The following is an 18,174-nucleotide window of genomic DNA, read 5'->3' as shown; positions in this document are numbered from 1 at the left end:
TGCATTTATAACTAACAGCTGTTACCTGACTCAGCCAGGCACAGGACAGGAGCTGCAAATAAAATGTTTTTCTTTTTTTGTAATTTCATTTCATTTAATTTTATTTGTTTATTCAAACAGGTAAAATACATATCAAAACAAAACAAAAGAGAACAGAGATATATAAGATCTACGATATGTTTTAACAGAAAAAAAAACAAACAAAATAAACAAAACAATTAAAGAAACAACTCTAATGAATGACTGTCTTTCTTTGCTGAAGGAAAGACTAATGATGATTGGCTAATGGTAGGGAACAATACTGTGGTTAGCCAGTAGGAACCAGAGTTCAGGTAGGTTGGTTTAATTGTTGAATAAAACCTCAATTTAAGAGATTAGATGCAGCTAGGGATGGGTACCACATTAGGTACTTACCGACCAAGATACCGACCAAATTCTGTCTGTATAACCAAGCACCGATTCATGTAAAATCAAATGGTACCATGTTTAGGTACCTAAATGCATCCTTGTGAGTGTGAGGGAGTGGAAGAGTAGGGAATTTTCCACGCTGGACATGAACACAGCATTGAAAGTTTATGTATTGAAAAATAAATATGTTAAATTAAAATGTTTTTAGATTTTATTATCAAACAAACCAATATATATTACTTAATAAACACAAAAGTACCAAAAAATAGTACTGTTGAGTACCGATACTGATTGCCAGGTACCGGGCATTGGTACAGTATTGTTTCAAATGTGAAAGGTACCCATCCATAGAACAACAATGCAACAATGGCGAGTCCAGAGCAGTGTGTGAGTTAAAACCCACATTTTCAAAATGGAAGTACAGGCACTATTTTAACGTCATTGATGTAAAAGGCAAGAATGTTCGTGTGAAGTGTACATAATGTCTCAGAGCAAAACCCACTCAAAACCACAATTCTTTTAAATATGTAAATGTTTTTCAAAAAAATAACACAATAATTACCCTCCCTGGTAACTAGATACATTAACTAAGGATTATTCTGTTACTAGTCTAGTTACTTCATAGGGAAAGATATGAGTTACTATAACTAGGGATGTAAAGATGCATCCCATTACAGTTAAAAACCGATACAATTGTGTGATTTGATTTGATGATTAGAAAAATATTGTGATGCCCCATTTATACAGCAGGGGGCTGTTTTTCCTTAAAAAAACAACAATAAAAGAACGAAAAAAAAAACATGTTAATCCTAAAGTAGAAACACATGCAAACTTGAGTTTGTTTATTCGAGGAGATTTTGTTTATTTGTATTATTCATTTAGTTACTTTGATGTGAGATTAGTTTAAAAATATTTATTTATTATATATTTTTTTATTCAAGATAAAATATTATATATAATTATTTATATATACTTATAAATTATAATAATTACCTTAGATAATTAAAAAGGAAAATCTTTTTGATTTGTAAAAAAAATAAGAAAAAATTTTTTTTTTTTTAGTTTTTATGAATTAAAAATATGTGTGTGTGTGTTTTATATTTTGCATGGTTTGAGAACAATTCTTTAAGTTATTTCTGCAACTGGAAAACACAGTCATATTTTGTCTGCAAACTCATTCTGTTGAAAAGAAAACATTAATAAGAAAATTGTATCGTTAATCCAGTATCAGAACTTGTATCAAGTTGTAAGTTGAGTGTATCATTACATCACTAACTATAACTATTCTTTTAAAGTGATTAGCCCAACACTGTATGTGACTTGGTAAAGCACTTTGAGTGGTCAGAGAGACTAGAGAGGTGTTTTTAAATCCTTTAAGCTTATATTTTAGGGTAATTTGTGATCTTATAATCCCCTCAAACTCATCACGCAGAAACATTTCTGTCAACATCTGTTTCTAAAAAAGTGTTTTCAGCTAACAAATCCCGCTGACAGCCAGCTGACTCACAGACAGAATCTCTTCAGTAAGCTGCAGGAAAACAAGTCAAGTTTTCGAGCTCGGTGAGTAAACAGAAATCAGGGAAGCACTTTACCTGTGACAGTCGGCCTAAGCACCTCTTTCTTCTCTGTTAGCGTTTCTGTTCCATTTGTCAGGTTCACTTGCCTTGTGTGCCAGTGTTGTCTATTAGGTGTGTTTTCACTGTGCTGAGCACTACAGTAAAGGTCTGAATTGAGAGGAATGAGACACAGGGAGAAGAAATGGGTTTATTAGCCCCTGGAGTCACTGGAGTAATTACTGATTATTTCACTGAGAGAAAAATGAGGAATTTGTGTAGTTTTAATGGTTTAAAGATGTAAATATGTTTTATACAGCTCCAAAGACAGACACCAATCCTCAAATCACCTTTACGTTGCACGAGGTGTGATAATTCCTTAAGTGACATGAAGACGGGGGCATCCAAGGTACACGAGCCCATCAATGAGCGACAGTGGAAACAGCGTTGAATTTCACTTCCTGATGTCAGAGAAGAGGGGGAGCCAGTCGCAGGCAGCCTCCCAGCTGCCCCTCATCCCTTGTTTTCCACCAGGATCCTGGCCTCAAAGAAAAGGTGCGCTCAATTATTCAGAGCCTTGAATGAACACTACCCAACACCGCCACAAAAGGGAAGATCAAACTTTTGGCAAAGCCAGAGCAGCAGAGGGGCCGATAGTGTTTCCCCAGCGCAGGCTCTCTGTACATTGACCATATGGACATCATAATCACCCGCGGGATGATTCAGCAGATTCTTGATCTGGAGCCCAAAATCACACGACACCTTAATTAGCTGGTGTTGATATCGCCCTTCAGAGCGCTAATTTGTCACCGCCAGCAAAACAGCTCCTGGCATGCACAGTTCTGCTGGACTTAAGAGCATTTAAGGAACAAATATTTTACAGAAACCTGTCCTGACAGGTGGCAGTACTGGGAAATGTTTCCCTTGAGATTTCACTGTCTACAAAAACACTGCAAAAAACTGAAATCTTACCCAGTGTTTTTGTCTTAATTTAAGTAAAAGTTGTCTTTTTATACTTGATATGAGCCACATTCACCTAATCAGTCCTGAAAAATGTTTTAAGATGTTTAAAGATAAAGATTAGGTCTGAATTGCTTGTAACAAGTTTAAAAAAATCTGCAAGAAGAAAAATTTGAAAATTTTCTTGAAACTAGAGTAATGTCTTAAGACAAGTAACTTTTCTCTTGTTCTATTAGCAGTCTAAAAAGACATTTTCTACTCAAAATAAGACAAAAACACTTGATAAGATTTCAGGTTTTTGCAGTGAATGATGGGCGTAAGAAGTTTTATAAACCTTGGAATCTTTTATCCCAGTTTTTGCCTAAACATATCCAAAGCTTTCAAGTGTCAAAATTGGCAAACACAGAGATGTGAGGTGTTTGCCAATTTTGACAATTGAAAGCTTTGGATATTTTTTTTGGTCGAACGTGAAAAAAAAGAGGTCTGAAAAGGGCGATACACTCATAATGGACTGCAGCTGCTCAAAGCATCAAGAAATTTGCATCGTTCGCTCTCACTCTCTGCTTGGTGTTGGGGTCTAATTTGCAAAGCAAAGAGCAATAATTATGTGATAGCACAAAAAGAAAAAGACAAAGGGGAAAAGAAAATCTGCCCTCGTGGATAATAGTACAGCCCGTGCAGACAACAAAGTTAGACTTGTTAAACCCCTCATTATTATAAAAGATGTTAATATCAAAGTTATATAACAAGCTTTATGCACAGTTCTGTTATCTTTAAGTCATCCAGCAGTGGAATTATTGGTGTAATTACTGAAGAATTTGCACTGTCACACAGGTAAACCGTGCCATGCTTAAGCACGTTTCAGCCCTACACTTAAAAAAACTGAAATCTTATCAATAGTTTTTGACTAATAAAAAAAAGTCTTTTTACACTTAATATGAGCCACATTCAACCTGACCAGTCCAGAAAAACATCTTGTTTAAAGTTATTCTAATACAAAAATGAGTTCAAGTTGCTTGGAGCAAGAAAAAAAAATCTGCCGATGCAACAAGATAAAAGTTACTGGAAGACATTATTCTAATTTCAAGCAAATTTTCTTACAAATTTCTCTTGTTCCATTGGCAGATTTTTTTTACTTGTTACAAGCAATTCAGACCTTATTTTTGTTTTTTAATAATTTGAAACAAGACATTTTTCTGGACTGATTGGTTGAATATGGCTCATATCGAGTATAAAAGGAGAATTTTTACTTAAAATCAGAGAAAAACACTTGATAAGATCTCAGTTTTTTGCAGCGTATAGCATGTTTTGAATAGCCAGTGTGACCACAACCGTGCCGTGCTTGAGCATGTTTCACTTCTTTGCTCTGGCACGCTTCAGATAGGTGGGCTTCGGCATGGTTTACTTCATGCACAAGCACAAGCATGTGGACAGGGTGTGTGATCCATGACGTATGATTACTGCAAGCGCACCATTCGACAATCATTTTAAACAAGGCGGGGGTCTTAGAGGGTCAGACCAAAACGACTTACCATAAGTCAAAAGGTCCCTAAAGTTGTAGCAGTTCTCCCTGTGTTTCATTGTTCTGACTCTGATGGGATCATGCTTCATGTAAACAGATGCTTCACAATGACGTAGGCGGGCCATGCACGTGTGAGATACCTGCTTAAGTCTGCGACCACTGGCCGTACTCTTCAGCAGGGAAATGGCACTGTGGGGGCGCAATCGTGCTTAAGCACATCACGGTTTGGATGACCAGCGAGACCACGCCCTTAGTGTGCTAACTAAACAGATTCAAAACCTCATTTGTTCCTACTTCCGTTTAGTTTTTGAATAGTCCTTTTTGAGGGTGCAGGGACTGTGCAATATTTATGTGGTTTTCTTTCTTTTGTAGCTGGGTATGTGCAATATGTGTCTGTATGTGCAGTACTGGTGATATTCAATTTTGTGTTGTTTGTTTTATCAGATTGTGGAAACTTGTAAGCAGCAGGCGAGTCCAAAACAAATTTCCCTAGGGGTCAATAAAGTATATCGTATCGTATCGTATCGTATCGTATCGTATCGTATCGTATCGTATCGTATCGTATCGTATGGCATCGCATCGCATCGTATCGCATCGCATCGTATCGCATCGCATCGCATCGTATCGTATCCTATCCTATCCTATCTTATCCTATCCTATCGAATCCTATCGTATCGTATCCTATCGTATCGTATCGTATTGTATCGTATCGTATCAAAAATCCCCTCACTTTACCTGGCAAGAGAGGAAAACTACAGCCACACCCACATGTAGCCATTTCTTGTTGGGTGGATCTTGGAGGGTATAAAGCCAACCTCCCACCTACAGTCTCCCTTTGTTGTGGGACAAGAAAAATGTGAACATTTTCTTGAAACTAGAATAATGTCTTGATACAAGTAACTTTTCTCTTCTTCCATTGGCAAATATTTTTAACTTCATACAAGCAACTGAGACCTCATTTTGTCTTTAAACAATTTGACACAAGACATTTTTCTGGACTGGTCAGGTGAATGTGGCTCATATCAAGTCTGGAAAAACATTTATTTTCTGCCAAAAATGAGACAAAACACTTGGTAAGGTTTCAGGTTTTTTCCAGTGAAGTTGCATATAGACAGGAAGTAAACACAAGTTGGCCCTTTCTTAGGATGATGTGCACAGTCATCATTGAATTATTTGGGACTATGTTTATACCCAATAAGGTGTAAATAATTGCCGCCCTCCCCGGGAGGCGTAGCCACCATGAAGTAGGGAGTTGAAAAGGTCAGACGTGTTCTGCACACCAGCTCTGAAGTGGCATCCCAGCAACATATTCAAGAGATCGTCTGAGGCGTAATTACCTGGATAAGGTACAGATGAATACTGTATTTGGGGGAGGAGGCAGGGCTGGTTGGATGCTGGCTTTGTGTCCATTAACCTGGAGCACGGTGTTAAAGGATCTGTTTGTGGAGAGAAAATGACAGCGAGCCGGGCTGACGGGGCCGGACTGAGACAGTTAAAGGCCCCTCGCTGCATAGGATAATTAATAAATAAAATACCAGGGGAGCCCCTGCCATGCCTCCGTCTATGACAGGGGCTGTCTCCAGTGCGCTAAAGCATTAAATGACCAATTTCTGTCAGACTAACTTCCACCACGCTCTCCCTCTCTCTTCTGCTTGCCCTCTCGTCTCCTCTTTCTCTCCCTCCCTCGTTCCCTCCCTCCCTCCCTTCGCTTCCTCGTTTTTCTGAAGTGAGGCTACTTTGCTCTCTTTGCACTGAGTTTTTCAGCGACTGATGGCTCTAGTTCATTTCTGCTGAATTAATTGGTCCCTGAATGAATTCTGTTGACAGGGCAATTCATCATGTGTTTGGCCTGACAGTGACTGGGTGTTGGGTAGAGGAGGGCGGGTGTGTGTGTGTGGATGTGTGTGTGTGTTGGAGCGGTGTGGGGAGGCAGTCAGAGGTGGAGGGGGCTGCTGATTGTGGCCTCCCACTTTTCTTTCTCCTCTCTTTGGATCGTCTCTTTTTCTTCTTCTCCTGCAGAAAGCTGGATGCTCTTGTTGCTCCATTTTTACCAAAACTCAAACAAATCCCTCCCCCCTGAGGTCGGAGAGAAGAGCTCCTCTCAGCTTGAAGGGGGCACGCAGGTCAGAGCTACCCTTTTGCACATTTTGACCTTTTGTTACCCACTTCCTCCTTTACCTCAAATCCCTCCCTGACACTTGATGTGCAAACACAAACACAGACGCACCGACCTGCTCCTCCGCTCCTATTGGAGGATGGTATAATCAGGTAGTGAGGCATATTTAGTGCTTAATTACACAATGTGTCGCACAATGGCCATTCAAAACGATAATTTAGCTCCTGAAGGGAGACCGCTCTGCACTGCTGACTGATCTAACTGGGATGGGAATGGTGTAATAGCAGATAGTTGGCAGATGAGGCCTGGGTTGAGAAACGCAGCACTCCTGCAGACAGCACTCTGACTGCTCATTATTCTAATTGCAGACTATCTACAGTACAGAGTGCACACAGAGCCCGGGCCGCTTTGAGCTTGAACATGGGGGAAAAAACCTCTTTAGGCAGTGTTGAGTCAATCAATGCTCACTCATTACAAACATCACAAAGTCATGTCCCTGTCGCCTGGATGGTCTCACCCGCCGACAGTGAAAATAACCTCATAATCATCGTTCTGTCAGGATCAGGATCATCAGAGAGCAGGCCTGAACTCTCAGACTCCCTTGCCACACAGATAAAATCTGACTGTGAAATCAAGGTCATTTTATAAAACTCTTATCTGAATTTTCCAAATATTCCTCTTTGTTAATGCAGTTTCTTCTTGAACTGCACTTTTTAATCCATGTAAGACAAAACTACTCGCAGTAAACAAAGGGAATAACTCATCACACATAAAGCAGCTCCACATCTTCCCTTTTTGCTGCTGTACTGCTTCCTCTTCTCGACTCAAACCCCCCATTTGGGATTAACAGAGTTAACGAAGGCGCCGTTGTGAACAATACTGCGCCCGTGCAGCCACTAATTAAAGCTGCTTCTAATGAGGGCTTGTTGATTGACACAGCGGGGTTGGCCTCTCCCCTCGCCAGCATCAACTCTGACAGCCACATGATGAGGCTGATGACAGGCTCCCATGCAGGCAGATGACAGGACGTCACTGCTGGACCACCACCGCACCTCTCCTCTGAACAATACAGATCAGAGATTCATGCGGACCTGCTCTCTGAACCCACTCAGGGTTCATACTCTTAGATACACCCCACACACCTTAAGTCTCTTAACAGTAAGAAGCAAGAAACAGTAAGCCCAGTCAAAGTCCTGATTTTAATGTTCGGAACAGTAAAAATCACTCTGATATATTCTGAGGGTCAAAGTAGAAGCTTTGGCCTGTGTGGCTGAGAAGTTGTTTGTAATAATAAACATCGATGCAGGTTTTTCTGTTGTGGCTAGACCAGAAGGGTTGATGTTTATATTAAATACTCGGTGTTGTTTGGTCAAATGGTTTCCAGGATCAAAATTGGAGAAAAGACAGTGGAAAAAGTCGAAGGTCAAAATTCGAATCCACAAAGATTGTATGCCCTTTACTAGATTTTCCTCTGGGCTTGAGTTTTGGTGAAATATTAAAGAGGCTGTGAGAAGTTTGAAAGTGATCTTGAAAAACTCTCTTTTCTAGATATATGCCTGATCATAATCCACACTTTAAGATGAGGTTAGCAGTGTCAATATCGCTGGTTACAGGTTATTTTAAATTGGTACTTCTTAGCCCCAAGGTCGGGTCGACCAGGACCGGATTGATTTAAGGCACATCTACGTCACTATGACAACACCATGACTGACAAAGTTTAGCAGTGAGAAGAGAAAAGAAAATGATTTCTGTGATTAATTTTGTAGTGATGGTGGACACAGGGGCCAAACTGTCAGACAGAAAAAGGACAGAAGAGCCAAAGAAAGCTAAACAGGAGGGTGATACAGCCCTAGCTAAAGGCTAAGTAGCCTTTAGTTAAGGCTATAACACAGGGGCTTAACTGTTTGTGCTAATGTTCATTCCAACCCACAGTCAGCAGTTATTCTGCAGTGGTTTGTTCAAACTTGAAAGTCTATCAATAAAATGAAGAGTGAGGTTGCGTTAGCTCTGATTGGTAGATGACTGGCAGGACATAGCTAACCAGGATTTACTAACGTTACACATTACAGACATGTCTTAGAGCACTGGGCTGCCAGCTGCACAATATATAGACGGCTACTACACTACTTATAAACTGTCAGTGTTTACTTGTTGTCACGTTAGTTACAGATATGTCAGAGCACCGGGCTGCTGATGTCGCTAACATATAGCTGGCTGCTACAATGTTTGCTACGTAACTGTATTGATAGATACTTTACCTCGGTGCATTGTATCCAGTGAAAAGTTGTCTTGAAAAAAGAAAATTTGTTTTGATCTGATCTCCATTTAATTCCAAAACAAACACACGCCTCACTAAAAGTAATTTACAACAGCATGCATGAGACTCCAGGCCACAAGGTAGCGAGGGAGTGCAATTAAAACAGATCCTCCTCATAGCATCTTTAAGGGGGAAATATTTTGGACCCTTATAAGGCTGTCAACAGCTTTATAAGGAAGGAATCTGAGGAGACATCCAAACCATTGTGTTAAGATAATCTTTTTTTTTTTCTGGAAAGCCAATAAATTATCTTATTTGTATAGTATCAATTTACAACTGATTTTAATCCCTGGATGCTTGACAATCAGAGGCTTTGTCAGAATAGGATCCAGGCATCTGCCTCTGCACATTAAGATCATGAAATAAAATTATCAGCAAAAAAGCACAAAATTCTAAATAAGGATGGTTAAAAGATACCTTGTACAAAAATCCTCTCTTGAGACTGTTTGGTCACGTCATCTCCCAGACTGTCGCTAACCTTTGTTTGGTTTTGGACACAACAACTTCTGAGGCAAACAGTGTTAAGTTGATTAAATCAAATTTAGAAGAGAAACAAGAAACAATGAAACCTGAACATAGTTTCATAAGATGGCCACAAAAAGTTGAGTCTAAATTTTTTTTTTTTGCTATTCTAATTTTGGTTATCAGTTAGCATACAAAAGCTAAGTTAGCTTGAAAAGCCAGAACATGGCATCCAAGCTGTGAATGTAAAGCACGTTAATCTTAAGTAAATTGACACAATACCCACAAGTAAATAGACTGTCTACTTTTGCAGAGTTAGTTCAAAAGGTGTGGTTATTGTCGGATGCTATTAGCCAATCAGCTAAAGCTTGAGAGATTTAAAGTCAGGGACGAAAACAGTCTTTTACATTTTAGGTGTTACTTTTTATGGACTCAAACATACACCATAAACATTTGGGCTCCTAGTTGCTTTACTTTTTTGCAACAGCACTTCGATAAATGAAGTAATGTATAAATACAAAGTAGGATATCTGAAAAATAATGAAGTATCTAACTCCTAAAATCTGGGACTAGTTTGATTTATTTGGTGGTGAACAGGAGCAGTTACTCTACAACAGCCCACATGATTTCCATTTGGTGAAACAGGCTGTGACTGAAAATTAAAAAATCCGAAGTCAGCGAGTCAATTAAAGGAAATGCTACAAATTAAACACTCTCCTTTTTTTTTTTTTGGTTGGTTTTGAGTGTTTTTGACTTTGTCATTTATTGTATATGCAGCTCATTTGCTGAGCTTTTGCAGCATATGGTCTTTGATCTGCAGATAACACACGCTGATTTAAAGATGTTTAATTAAGATTACAAAAAAAGTTAGACGTATACATGATAAAACTGGATACAATATGTTTTTGTCTGCATAACTCAAAGTTTGCAAGGGATTGCTTCATCCTGCTCCCAGCTCTTAAAATGGGCTTATTTCACTGTATATATTACCAGTGACAGACATGAATCATAGAGAGGTCTAGCTGCAGGGCATCACGGAGCCAAGTTGACAATGAGGGTGAAGTGTTTGAGTAAATCTTTGCACGAGGCCCGTTGGCCCCCGTGGCAGGGCCTCTCCGCGCGGCGTTTGAGAAGCCCCGAGGATGACAGGTGCTTTTCGTAATGCCTAACTGATGAGAGCCAATCAGTGCGCCCCATTCTGCTGGTGTGTGTGTGTCTATTCTCCTGTTGTTGTCATCTGGCCCGCTAAAGTAAAGATGAGCTTGACTGACAGATGCATCCGGGGTTCACAGTTTATTGGTTTCTACGAGAGAGCCAGATATGCCAATTTAGACAGGGTAGTGACAAAAAAGTTCCCGTCTAAATGGAATAATTTTACCACTGGGAATTCTCAGCTGGGAGAGGGAGAGAGGAGTGTGAGTGTGTATGTGTGTGTGTGTGTTTTTTTATCTTTTAACAAGGCCTGAATGACAAACACATAGGACAGTTAGGGGGCTGACAGAAACAGCAGCTTTTGATGCTTCACAGGGGATCCATGAAATAAACAATAGGCAGAGGAAGCAGGGAAATTGAATATCAACCGAGTGGGTTTGTGTGTTTTAGAGTGGAGAGTGTGGAGAGGAGGTGAGGCAGCAGCAGTGTGCTGGAGCAGGATGAAAGCGATGCATCATTAAATAAACTCCAGTCAGAAGCTGGAGTAACACTTTCCTTTCTATCCAACTGTCCTTCCTCGTTGTCTTTCTGTCTTTTTTAAACCTCTCCCATGATAACTTCATGCAGCTGCTCTGTTCTTTTAATTCAAAGCTGCTGTTTACAAGAATCAATCAATTGCATCAAAGCAAAATAAAATCATCCTTCCTATTTCTGTTTTGATTCCTGCTAGCATTAGCATGATCCTGTCTTCAAATTAAGACAAAGTCTAGACATTACGCTGTGGTTCTTTTTAGTGTAGTGACAATGTCAAGACAACACAGGTGCTGGACAGTTTGGAGCACACAAAATATTGTGTTTCAGGTAGAGCCCGACCGATGTGGGATTTTTGGGGCCGATACCTATACTGGAGAAAAAAAAAAACCGATATCCAATACATCCGCTGATATATGTAATAAATTAATTGATATACACAGGATATATACTGTATATAATCACAAATCATTATAATACCAACATGATTCAAGACAGAGACAGAACACTATTAAATTTAAACAAGGAACTTAAATTATAAAACTGTCAACATAAGAACTGTAGTGTAAACCAATGATAAATAAGAACAAGCTGTAAACACAATAATAAAGAAGTCAAACTGTAAACACCTTAAATAAATAAGTCAAACTTTAAACACAGTAAGTATAAAAATAAAAAAAGGGAAAAAAACAATGAGGAACTTACACGACGTTAAAACGCCGTATTATAGTCTTACATTAGATAATAGCGGACGTGTGAATTAACAGTAGCATTTATCTCTGTTGATCTCACAAAAAGCGACTAACACGATGTTAAAACGTCATTCTATAGTCTTACATTAGATAATAGTAGATGGAGGGGACAGGATCTAAAACTGGTCTCAGTTTTCTCTATCACATCAAAGTTTTGAACTTTATGATCCCTGTTTTCTTTAAAAAAGTATGAAAAATATTTAACAACAGATTTGTGCTTGTTTTTTAAAAATCTTCAAATACTGACATACAATGAAATGTGAAAGAAACAGGCATGGCTGCAATGTTTATTTAACACTATTACGTTTTTACAAAGCATGTGGCGACTGGAGGAGCTACAGGAGCAGACATGATCTGGAACAAAGGAAATACAAACCTTTGTAAATAAAACACTTAAATGGAATAGTTACAAGCTTTGAAAACCAAAACGAGACAGCATAAAATGAAAAGCACTTACTGTATGCCAATGATTAGAAAGTTAAGAGAAAAGCCAGCACAGATCCCCTTTATTCCTATTATGCTAGCTTTCTGTTTGCAGATATTGATAGTACTGACCTAGCGCACTAATGTAGCTGTAGATTAGTCCCATCTTAATCAGCTGGAAAGTCTTACTACAGTCTTCTCTCCAATTTTGCTTATCTGGAGGTTAAGCTGTGTAGAAGAAAACTTGATGTGCCAGAAAAAAAAAATGACTGCAATTTTGGAATCAGCACAACAATTTTAGTTTTAATCAGCATAAAAATCAAACTTTTTCCCAAATTGTTCCCCAGTGTTACGTAACAGACTAAAACTGATACTTCTGGCTTTGTTTGACTGAGAAAATCAACACTGTAAGTTTCAATATATCTAGATATTTCTTTTCAAAGCCTTAAGTGGCTGCCATGTGGGTAGGAGTCAGATGCTGTGGTTAACACATTAAAGTTAGACACCTACATTCAACTATTTGAAGAAAGCAGAACTGTTTTTGTCAACAAACATGATGACACATGTTCAGTAATAGATCAAAAGAAGAGATGTGACGTTAACTTTGACACAGGAGCTTTAAAGAAAGTTACAAAATAATGAGAAATTAAAGAAAAAACAGAAAAGGAAGAACTATATAATAAAAAAGAGGAGGGACAACACAATTTGTTTGTTCAGTAACCTTCAGAAGATTGTGGGTGAAATGTGTTGGTGTGTGTCCTTGTTTGGGTGTAAAAGGTGGACCATACTTTTTGTTTTGTTATTCAAAGAGACTCAGGTTTATTCCCCCTGTGAGTGAGCATTAAACAGTGATGGGAGGGAAAACTTGGACCTCAGCCAGACTTATTGATGAGCAGTCATGAGCCTTGACTGGGTGAGCTGAGAAGACAGATTCATAAAAACAAACTAGGGATGCACGACAGTTTGAGCATGACAGAGGATATTATGGGCAAATACAGATGAGCTATATTAATCTGTTCCAACCGTTTTTTCTGTTTTGTTTTGTTTTGTTTTATTTTATTCATTTATGTGTTTCAAAATGAGCTGTTTATGCACACCTGGAGTATTAAAGGGTAGTCTTAGTGACAATGCACATATATTAATATCACAAATTCAAAGTTAAACTTGTCAACACAAAAACAAAAACAAATCCAATTCTGACCTACAGTTATTGTCTTTTGCACGCCTTCCTGTGGATGCCTGATATCTTAGGATTTAGTCTTCATTCTGCTGCTGTATCGTCAAACTGAGCATACTTACTGAACCACCCTCAGAAGTCCATGTGACCATGGTAAAACTTATGTCACCAACTCTGTTGCTGATATTTCTGAAAAGATGTGTCATCAGACAGACTTTTGCCATAACTTGCTTTAGCTCTAGGCTGTTTCAGGTCACCTTCCTGTAGTTCTCATTCACATGCATTTTGAATCAGCACAAGGCTGCTAATGCTGGAAGTAGCTTCTGCTGAGTCATGAATCTTCAACATGTGTTGGGATGACTCTTCTGTTGATGTGCTTGCCTTAAAACTCAGATTACCTTCAGCGCATGTTTTACAAATAGCAGTTACATTATATCATCAAGAACTGTGATATCACTTTTAATCTCTCATTGTTTTGTTACGGCTGCGCTTCTTCTCTGTACGCCTTTGTGGACTGCGAACCATCATTTGCTGCATTAGAGCGTGTGGGCTTATTAATAAAAATCCTAGTAGTTCCTATAGTTATCACAATGATATATATTGTGCATACTACTAATACGACAAACCCAATCAAAATAATGGAAACATGTCCATTACGGCTGGGATGATAGACTTTTCATCCTATTCTTTCATGATTTTTAGGTTGCCAATTTGATTTAAATTGAGATTTTTTTTTTATAGTTTTGGGGCTTTTAAGATTTTTTTTTTAAATACCAGACCAAGTGAAAAAGTTGAATAATGATGATGTCTACAGACTGTATCAGGCACCATGTTTTCCCAAAAAATCCACATCTCATGTGAGTCAGTTTTAAAGATTGATTCAGGTGATCTGACTTCTCAACTTTTTTCCAAGCCAGCTTATAAACAAAGAATTAAACGAGGGAATGAAATTTAAAGAAAAAAAAAAAAAAAAGAAGATTTTTGAACAACAACAAAAAAAAACATACTATACAATCGTTAAACAAAAAAAAACACAATATCAGAACATTTTGTTTTTGTCCCACCGTTCACGTCCACATGCATGTCTTCTCCCACTCTCTGCTACACACACACAGCGTGCTCTGCAGCTTTCCAGTAGTTATCTGAGGGCTGTAACCCATATGAGCAGCTTCTGTTCATAAAACTAAACATCAATACACCCACAGCCAGCCCGCTCCCCAGGAACCTTGAACCCTGAATCATTTTCTTATGGGGTTAATAATGAGGGGACACCGAGTCAACGACTGACATATAAAAGAATTTATTTCTCATGTGCACAAAAAGAATTGGAACAGAACTGAAACAGAACAATGATTGAGGCCACGAGGCTTTCCGTATAGATTTTCATCAGAAATCCTTTTTTTTTTAATGTCCATGACACGTCTCCTGTTTCATCTTTACAACAGCAGAAGACCTGTTCCTTCAGAGGTGGTTCGCACTCTGCACCAGTGTTTCATTTCCAGATATGTTGAGCTACATGTGGACAGAAAAAGGCAAATCCCAAGTGCAATATGTGGAGGATAGCTTCTCCTGAAGAGTCAGTCTCTCTGATATCTGATGCCCCTTAACAATGACAGTTAACCCTGGTACCAGATGATGTATCTGCCTGTGTGGTGTGAAAATAAACTCCATCTCAGATGCTGTAAGAGTGGAGGGAAGGAGGAGAGATGGGCGCCTGTGATGGTTTTTTTAACATGGAGGTACAGATGACTGTAATTTGGATTACCACAATGATCACAACATCTACTAACAGCAAACAGGACGATATCTTTGATTGTTGCCAAGGACTTCAGTTTGATCTTCATTTTGGATGTTGTAGCTTTTTACGCTGCTCTCCGCGGGGGTTTCGTACTCTGAGCCCAACAACAAAAGATGATACAGAAAGCCATTTAAACTCATTGCATAGTGACATAAAACATCATCATGACATTATCATGAAAAACAAAATAAAATGACAAAGACAAGTTACGTGATGTTAGCATCTGAAACCTGCTACGACAGTACATGTAGCTGCAGGTTGAACAGGAGTTGTGCTTTTCCTTTAGAGCACAACATTACATTAAGACACAATGTAATGCATGTTTTTTTTCTGTCTGTATATCTACAAAGGGAGCCAGTACATTTGTATGATACTGCAACGGTGTGTGTGCATGTGTGTGTGTGTGTGACATTATTTACAGAGAAGAATTGTCTTCACATTATTCACAAATCATTCTACAAAGCAGCATTTTGTTGCAACCGATGGATTCACTGAATTTCACCTTTTTCATTACAGTCGCTATGTTTGCCGTACAGGTTCAGTGTTGACTACTTATTTCCAAGATAATACTGCTTTATTTATGCATACATATACTGTAAATAAAATATTAAATATCAAACTAAGTCTTTGGCAAATGTGGTTAAAAGTACATTCACAAAATGTTTTTTTTTTTTCCAAAAAGCAAACTGAGTCAGTGTCTCCTCTCAGAGCAGACAGAGAGAAAAATGTAAATCAAGGAGGCGGGTGAGTGTGTGTTTGTAAAGGCAATAATTTCATTAAACAGGCATGAATTTAGGTTGAATAACAGGTTTGTAAGGCAATTGTTGAAGCTCATTTACAGTCGGATCGCTCCACTGTTACAGCTTTCTAAACTGTGTAGGCATCTAGTGGTGTGACTAAGTAGCTGAATGAAGTTAAACCCAGGAGAGTTGGTTCATGTCGCCATCGGGCCATGGCTTAAAACTCCTCAGGTCCTCAGGAAAAGATGTTCACACACAAAGAAAAATGTTCCTCTACTTTGAATTCCTTATAAATATTTCAGGTTTGTGTACAATTGGAGGTTAATTAAATGTCATCATTAGTGAATGTACCAAATAAATTAAATTAGCTGAGGTTATAGTGCAAAACAAGAGCAAAGACGATCATGCATGGACACAGACATGGCTGGAGAATGAGGGAAATGTGACATCTACTTTGAAGAAATCTTTGATATTTTACATTAAAAAATAGTGACAAAAAATGATTTAAAGTATTTAAAATTCTGGTGAGTCAATTTAAAGTCACCAAGTTTTTTAAAATACTTTAGAAAATGATTTACATTTTTACATCTGATTGTTTGCCACAGGGAGAGTGATGGTGTCTGTAGAGGGTCGGTTGTAGGACATGCTGTGTGGATCTGATGTGTGTGGAGGGATGAGAGCAGAAGACGTAGTCAAAGCACCAGAGTGAAGCCGTCCTACAGCGAGTAACCAGGATCTTATTTAACGTCCCACCACACAGGTTCGAGCTGCTGCAACCATGATGCTACGGGACCGTTGTTGTCTCCCCTGGACTTTTCTCTTTAGAGCAGAAAAATACTGCAGTTCATCACATGAAGGAATGTGAGGATCCATGAATAAAATAACAACAACAACAACAGCAACAAAGAAACAAAAATAAAAACCCACGACATTGTTTTCCACATGGTATTCTTCACACGGTTTCTTCAGTTTATATTTTATAATATATATATTTATATAATCTCTTAAAGTCATTCTGGAAATATTCAGGCCTGTGAGAGATTCAGGGTGAGTTCTGGACGCCCACAGGAGACCGTTTGACCCCAAAGTGTGTAACGCTGAAGCTGGGGGCGAAGGCTGAGCGGCATCAACCTTGCAGATCTTTCCTCCACGTCGCAGCTCGGGTTCCTCCTCCTCCTCCTTCTCCTCCTCCTCGCTTCCCTTTGACCTCAGAGTTTCTCAGACGGGGACAATATGGAGGCCGAAGCCATGGCCCTGCAGTTTGAGCTGGTCTCCATGGTAACTAGTGGCGGTCGTAGGCAGTGGCAGCAGTGGGAGGGGCGGAGCCACGGGATGCGGCACTATAATAATAAGGGGAACCTGAAAGTTAACAGAAGAGCGAGGCGTTGGAAACCACGAGGTCAGACATGATGTGAGACACGTGAGAAAAAACTACAAAACAAAGACTTTTATCACTTTTTCCAGTTATAAAAACATGAAAACATGTTCCGATAAAATGACCGTTTATGTCAGTGATTTTACTCTATGATGGGAGACTTACTTAATAATGCTGGATTGCTGAACCGCCATGCTTCATTGTAAGTGGTGTACTGTGGATGAGAGTAAGGGTTTCCAGAAAAGTCCCCTCCTGCAACACAAAACAACAATTTCATTAATGCCAGCCCTGCTTCTGTTTCCATCCCGCTCAGGTGATGCATCATCTAATGTGCCATTTCTTTTGAATTTATCAACAACATGTAATTTTTGCATGCTTCTTTAACCAAACTAGATTTTCCACCCCTGTCATTTCATTGTGGTTCCTCTTCCTCCATTTCTGTAACTTAAAAATCGACACTCCTGAACCAGCTCCCCCAGCGCTGGACATGTCTGTCCTGGCTGCTTGTCTCCCTCAAAGCAAATTGATTGTTCTATTAATCCTCTGTTAGTCTCCAGGATTCCTCCTGTATGTCCTTAAGTGAGAATTTCAGCACTCTTTTCCTGCTTTTAAGCGACGATGCTCCGCTTCAAAACTCCCTAATAGCTTCTGAGAGAGTCTCATTCACTCTTTGTCCTCCCTGCTCAGGTCGTGGAGGAAAGGACGAGGAGAGGAGGCTGCGGGGACGCTGGAGAGCGCTGCTGTGGGTCCACAGGTTTCTTTCTTTTTACGAGACTATAAAGGCTGGGTTTTATATGAAGCTGCTGAAGAATGGCCTTTGCTTTAACAGTGTTTGGGGCCGGTCACTAAATCTTAGTCATTCACACTCAGGTGCAAAGAAAAACTACG

General features: G+C 39.2%; 1 protein-coding gene and 1 long non-coding RNA gene across 8 annotated transcripts in view; one reads left to right on the top strand and one right to left on the bottom strand.

The window, feature by feature from the left end:
* The window catches only part of LOC141794668 (uncharacterized), a 68,906-nt gene extending 50,833 nt beyond the window's left edge, over nucleotides 1–18,073 (top strand). The window contains exon 5 of the long non-coding RNA XR_012598544.1: nucleotides 17,974–18,073. This is a non-coding gene — a long non-coding RNA (uncharacterized LOC141794668). The remainder of the gene's footprint in view (nucleotides 1–17,973) is intronic.
* The window catches only part of pax2a (paired box 2a), a 32,087-nt gene continuing 28,570 nt past the window's right edge, over nucleotides 14,658–18,174 (bottom strand). For 4 of the 7 annotated variants that reach the window (XM_074675056.1, XM_074675053.1, XM_074675054.1 and 1 more), the window contains 2 exons: nucleotides 17,452–17,538; nucleotides 14,658–17,251 (listed from right to left, as the gene is read on the bottom strand). In XM_074675056.1, coding sequence (XP_074531157.1) covers nucleotides 17,130–17,251; nucleotides 17,452–17,538 — 209 coding nt within the window. In that variant the 3' untranslated portion in view covers nucleotides 14,658–17,129. Of the gene's footprint in view, nucleotides 17,271–17,451; nucleotides 17,539–18,174 lie in introns of all 7 variants that reach the window. The other 3 variants (XM_074675055.1, XM_074675057.1, XM_074675060.1) reach the window with 1 other exon arrangement.

Source organism: Halichoeres trimaculatus, unplaced genomic scaffold, assembly GCF_033239565.1.
Source record: "Halichoeres trimaculatus isolate MK-OKI-2021-1 unplaced genomic scaffold, fHalTri1.1 fHalTri1_scaffold_8, whole genome shotgun sequence".
NCBI classification, from domain to species: domain Eukaryota; kingdom Metazoa; phylum Chordata; class Actinopteri; order Labriformes; family Labridae; genus Halichoeres; species Halichoeres trimaculatus.
Note: the sequence above shows the minus strand (reverse complement) of the source record. Positions and strands in the feature narration are given on the sequence as shown.